The sequence below is a fragment of the Leuresthes tenuis genome, unplaced genomic scaffold (genome assembly GCF_036924035.1).
Source record: "Leuresthes tenuis unplaced genomic scaffold, fLeuTen1.0.hap1 SCAF_17, whole genome shotgun sequence".
NCBI lineage: Eukaryota > Metazoa > Chordata > Actinopteri > Atheriniformes > Atherinopsidae > Leuresthes > Leuresthes tenuis.
Genome location: NW_027325371.1, coordinates 29,350,649 through 29,355,214, shown reverse-complemented (window position 1 = coordinate 29,355,214; position 4,566 = coordinate 29,350,649). Strand labels below are relative to the sequence as shown.

General features: G+C 41.6%; 1 protein-coding gene across 1 annotated transcript; it reads left to right on the top strand.

Moving 5' to 3' along the window:
* Positions 1-2,083: 2,083 nt before the first annotated feature.
* On the top strand, positions 2,084-3,820 carry LOC140273943 (E3 SUMO-protein ligase ZBED1-like). The gene is made up of 3 exons (XM_072369601.1): positions 2,084-2,841; positions 2,997-3,249; positions 3,407-3,820. Exons 1-3 carry the CDS (start codon positions 2,705-2,707, stop codon positions 3,818-3,820), a joined length of 804 nt encoding a protein of 267 aa, XP_072225702.1. The 5' UTR covers positions 2,084-2,704.
* The last annotated feature ends 746 nt before the right edge of the window (positions 3,821-4,566 follow it).

Below are 4,566 nucleotides of genomic sequence, written 5' to 3'. Positions count from 1 at the left end.
GTACTGAAAAGTCATTGATTTTGGGCATACTTTAACACGTTAAAGGGGCTTTTGAAACTGTTATTTTTCACACAAAGGATTTTTCTGATGTGAAAGGTTATAGTAGAGGTCGGTTAAAAAACCTTTTTAAAAGAATTTGAGCTCATTCAAGGATAGTATGATGAGGGGCTGATATACTAACCTTTCCATATATATATATATATAATTGTTTCACTGATGTTAATTTGTTTAAAATCTGGTCATTTCTAACATATGTATCGGCCCACAATTTCACAATCGGTGCCTCCAAAATAAGTTCTTTCCTATACTCACATGAGTGAAGTGCACAGTGAATTAGAAGTTACTGAAGTTTATGTGGCCTGTCAGAGGGAGCATCGGGCCCAGTATTCATTGTAAATGCCTTGTGATACGTCTTCGTAACACGTTTTATATAGTACAACCTGTCACTAAAGGAGCTCCACAGTTTGTCTGTCGTACTGCTTTGGTGGAGGTTGTGGGCCTTATAAATAAATTATATTCATATATTTATAAATTCTAAAGATATAGTGATTAAAAGAGGTTGACAACGCCACCTAGGTTTGAGAGCCCAAGACTCTAAAGACACGTACAGGTTCTTAATCAAAACAAGGTTTGAGCAGACTTAAAAAAACAGGAGTCTAACTGGTATTTTACAAGATTTATTGTCATAAAATAGGTAACCCAGCCCAAAATCTCCGCCAAGGATCCCACATCCTCTGGATCATCTCACTCTCCAACTCTCTGGGGCAAGTGACAGACATCCAACTCTGGTGGTGGAACAAGCCCTCAGTCACTCCAAAACACAAGAGTGAGGAAATATCAGTACTCACTGGTAGTCCACCTCCACCTCCACGGCCCTTGAAGAAGGCTCCGTACCCCCCTGCTCCCCGGGCGCTGTAATTGGCTGCCCCACTGCTCCAGTGTATGGCATCTGTCTCCATGAGTGTGTCACCCTGTGCATGTGTGTGTTCAACAGGTCCCAACCTGGATAGGTCAAATGCGGAGGAGTAATATTAAATTAAATCATTTTAGTTATTTACATTGATCCTCTATCATTCAAATGGTTATTAGTATGCCATGAGACTAAAGTTAAAGAAAGTTTACCAGTTTTGACAATAATTAAAACCAGATTCATTCTGCGGGAGGCTCCCTGGGGTTATAATTGGAAGACAGTTTCTCCTGAAATGCCTCAAGTCAAGATGAAGCACAGGTCTGCTACTCAGGCTTTGTGGACTCTTCTTTTATAACGAACCATTACACAGAAATCTGTGAAAATGTGGTTCCTCCTCTCCAGTACCCCCGAATAGACCTTACCAGGGAGGCTGAGGAGTGTGATCCCGTTATTCCTGTCTGACACACATATTCTTACAATTTGAATTTATTGATGTCTGTTAAAAATTTGAAATGTTTTTTTCAGGGTTGTCAAATTATCGCGTTAATGGAGATTAATTAATTACAGGGATTTTTAGTGCGTTATATTTTTTAATCACGTTAATCTAATTTTTAATCTCTAATTTTGCTGTTTCTGAATGCCAGTTGCCTTTTTTTAAAATCCGTTTTTATACGTTGGGCTTCTTGTACTTGGGTTGGAAATCAATGGTCTGTCACACCCTGAAGTGGACATTGATTGGCTGTCATTGTGTTTGGATGGTTTGGGATAAGCTGATAGGCTCCCACTGTAGTTGGGCAAGGTGAGGAGACTTGAAAATGGAGGAGCATGTAAGAGTTGTCGGTCCAATGAATGGAAAATTTACATTTCACAAACGCCTCGACGGCACCATTGATAAAGGTAGAGTGATCTGCATTCTTTGTAAGAAGGAGTTTGCTTACCACCGAAGTAGCTCAAGTTTAGCCTACCACATCAACGCAAAGCACCCAGTCGCGAGTGCAGCCACAGCTAACGTTAGCAATTTAGCGATCTATAGCAAAGCTCTTCGCCAAACTAAACTCGAGGAGAACATCCCGCGTATGAGCAAGTCTGCGACCGACAGGCTGACGAATGTTCTTGCCAAGTGGATAGCGATGAACTGCAGGCCGATAAACATAGTGGAAGACGAGGGGTTAACAGAGGTGTCGCAAACTGCGTCCAATGACCCATCATACAAGCCACCGTGCAGGACTACAGTGACGACCAAAATCAGCAAGATGTACGACGGCGAAAAGAAAAACAAACTTGAGATTTTGGTGGAGGATTCGCCCAACTTTGTTGCTATAACCGGAGATCACTGGACCTCAGCTGGCAACCACAGCTATTTGGGGGTGACCGGACACTTTATTGATGGTGAGTGGAACCTCAACTCGTTTGCGCTGACCGTCATGAAAACAGAAACCAGGCACTTTGCTGATAAATGCGCCGAACAGTTCCTCAATGTGGCAAATGACTGGGGAATTGAAAATAAGATATCCACCATCGATACAGATAGCGCAGCAAACATGCTGGCTGCTATGAGAGCCCTTCCATATGAGCACATCGCCTGCAATGCTCACATTCTCCAGAGGACCATCACAGTCTGCCTCGATGGCAGTGGGTTTGCTGGTGTACTAGCAAAGTGCCGCAAGATTGTTGGCCATTTCAAACAAAGCCCTGCAAGTACCACAGAACTTAACCAGCAACAAGTTGCACTTGGAAAAAAAAAGCGAGCAACTTATACAAGATGTACCAACCAGGTGGAATTCGACACTCGCAATGGTCTCACGCCTCCTATGCAACCGAGAGGCTGTCCAGGCTACGTTGGACCAACAGAACAACCACAGATGGGTCATGCTAACCGAAGCTGAGTGGGGGAAACTGCAGAGGCTGGAGGTCCTGCTTGAACCATGCAGGTAAGCCCAAATAAACACCTGTCCATTTTAATGAAATAAACTACACATGTGTCATCCAAAAATGAATGAAAATTAGGTAGTACTTCTCGGGGCAATTAAATTGGAAATTTAAATGTCCAGCGATGTTTATTTTTCAAACTTATCCACCTCTACAGGTATGTGACTGAGCTGCTGGGTGGTGAGGCCTACGTCTCTTGCTCTGTAGTGCTGCCTGCTTTTCGCCATCTGGACCGTGTCATGGACATCACTGATGATGATCCAGCCTATGTGGTGAAGTTCAAGAATGCCTTCCAGAGGGACCTGGAAGCACGGCAAGCTGTAGTCAATGAGACGTGGTTCAAGGTGGCCACAGCACTGGATCCACGTTTCAAGGATTTGAAATGTCTTCCAAGAGAAAAGAGGGAACAAGTAAAGACTATAAGGATAAGCTGGACTATTGAGTCCAATTTTATCAAATCAAGCTTTATTTATATAGCACTTTTTACATATAGGAAATGCAACACAAAGTGCTGCACAAAATAAAATAAATCTACCTGTCCATCTATGTATTCATTCATTCATTCAGGTGTGGACCAGTCTGGAAAACATGCTCCAAGCAGCAGAGCCTAGAAGAGCAGCTACTCTCCAGCCCTCCACAGAGGATGATCAACCAGCTCAGAAGAAGAGGAGAAGCGCTCTTCTGCTGGGGTCTGACTCAGAAGAAGATGGAATGGAGTCCGGAGAGCTGCAACGCTACAGAGCAGAGCCCAGCATCAGTATTGATGACTGTCCCCTGCAGTGGTGGTATGCTCACTCAGGAGCCTATGAAAAGCTGTCAGTCGTGGCACGCAAGTACCTGGCCTCCCCGGCAACCTCCGTACCTTGTGAGAGACTGTTTAGTCTCGCAGGCCACATAGTACAAAAGAAAAGGGCAGCCTTGCTCCCAGAAAATGTGACCAAGCTGGTCTGTCTCAGCGACTGGCTGAAGAAGAAGAAATAAGAAGCATGAGGTCAGCATAGCTGCCATGTCATCTGTACCCCAATTAGAAGTGATTGCTTGATGTTATTTCAGCACTTTATTTTGTGATGATGAACAATGTTATTTTTGATGTGCTAACAGCACTGTGATTGCTGGTTCTGTTTTATTTATTTTATATTATCTGAAGCAGAGGAAAAGCAACAAGTTCAGTGTCCAGTACTTCTATTGATCTAAAAAGTGTTGTTACTGTTTTTTTGATGTGTTAACTTACAGCACTTTATATGGATTTGATGTTTTATTTTATTTTTATTTTCTAATTATTTGGAGATTGAAAAAAGCTTGAAACTAAAGGTTGCAGGCAGTGCTTGGGACTAGTCTCAAATACAGTGGAATGTAAATGGCTCGTACAGCATCTGTTCAAATCTGTTAAAAACAATAAATTACTTCATAAAGCTGCTTTTTTGTTATTTATCACTCTTTTGATTTGCTGCAATAATGTAATGATTTTAAATGGAAATACCTCAAGTTGAAGGCTTTTTTCAGCATTTCTATTAGGTGAGATTAAAATAGATTAATTAGATCAATTAATTACAGATCATAATTAATTCATCTCAAATTTTTTTTAATCTCTTGACAGCACTAGTTTTTTTATGTCCAACAACGTTCTTTTAAATATTTGATGCTAATGATAAAAGCTCCATGATGTCAGATTTTATGTTCAAAGCAGAACATGTGAAACAGCATAAAAAGTGAATGTTGACTTAACA

Coding starts and splice junctions, on each gene's coding strand:
- LOC140273943 (XM_072369601.1), top strand. CDS start 2,705: ATGGTCTCACGCCTCCTATGCAACCGAGAGGCTGTCCAGGCTACGTTG. Junction 2,842..2,996: donor GTCCTGCTTGAACCATGCAG/GTAAGCCCAAAT, acceptor CCACCTCTACAG/GTATGTGACTGAGCTGCTGG. Junction 3,250..3,406: donor CAAGAGAAAAGAGGGAACAA/GTAAAGACTATA, acceptor TCATTCATTCAG/GTGTGGACCAGTCTGGAAAA.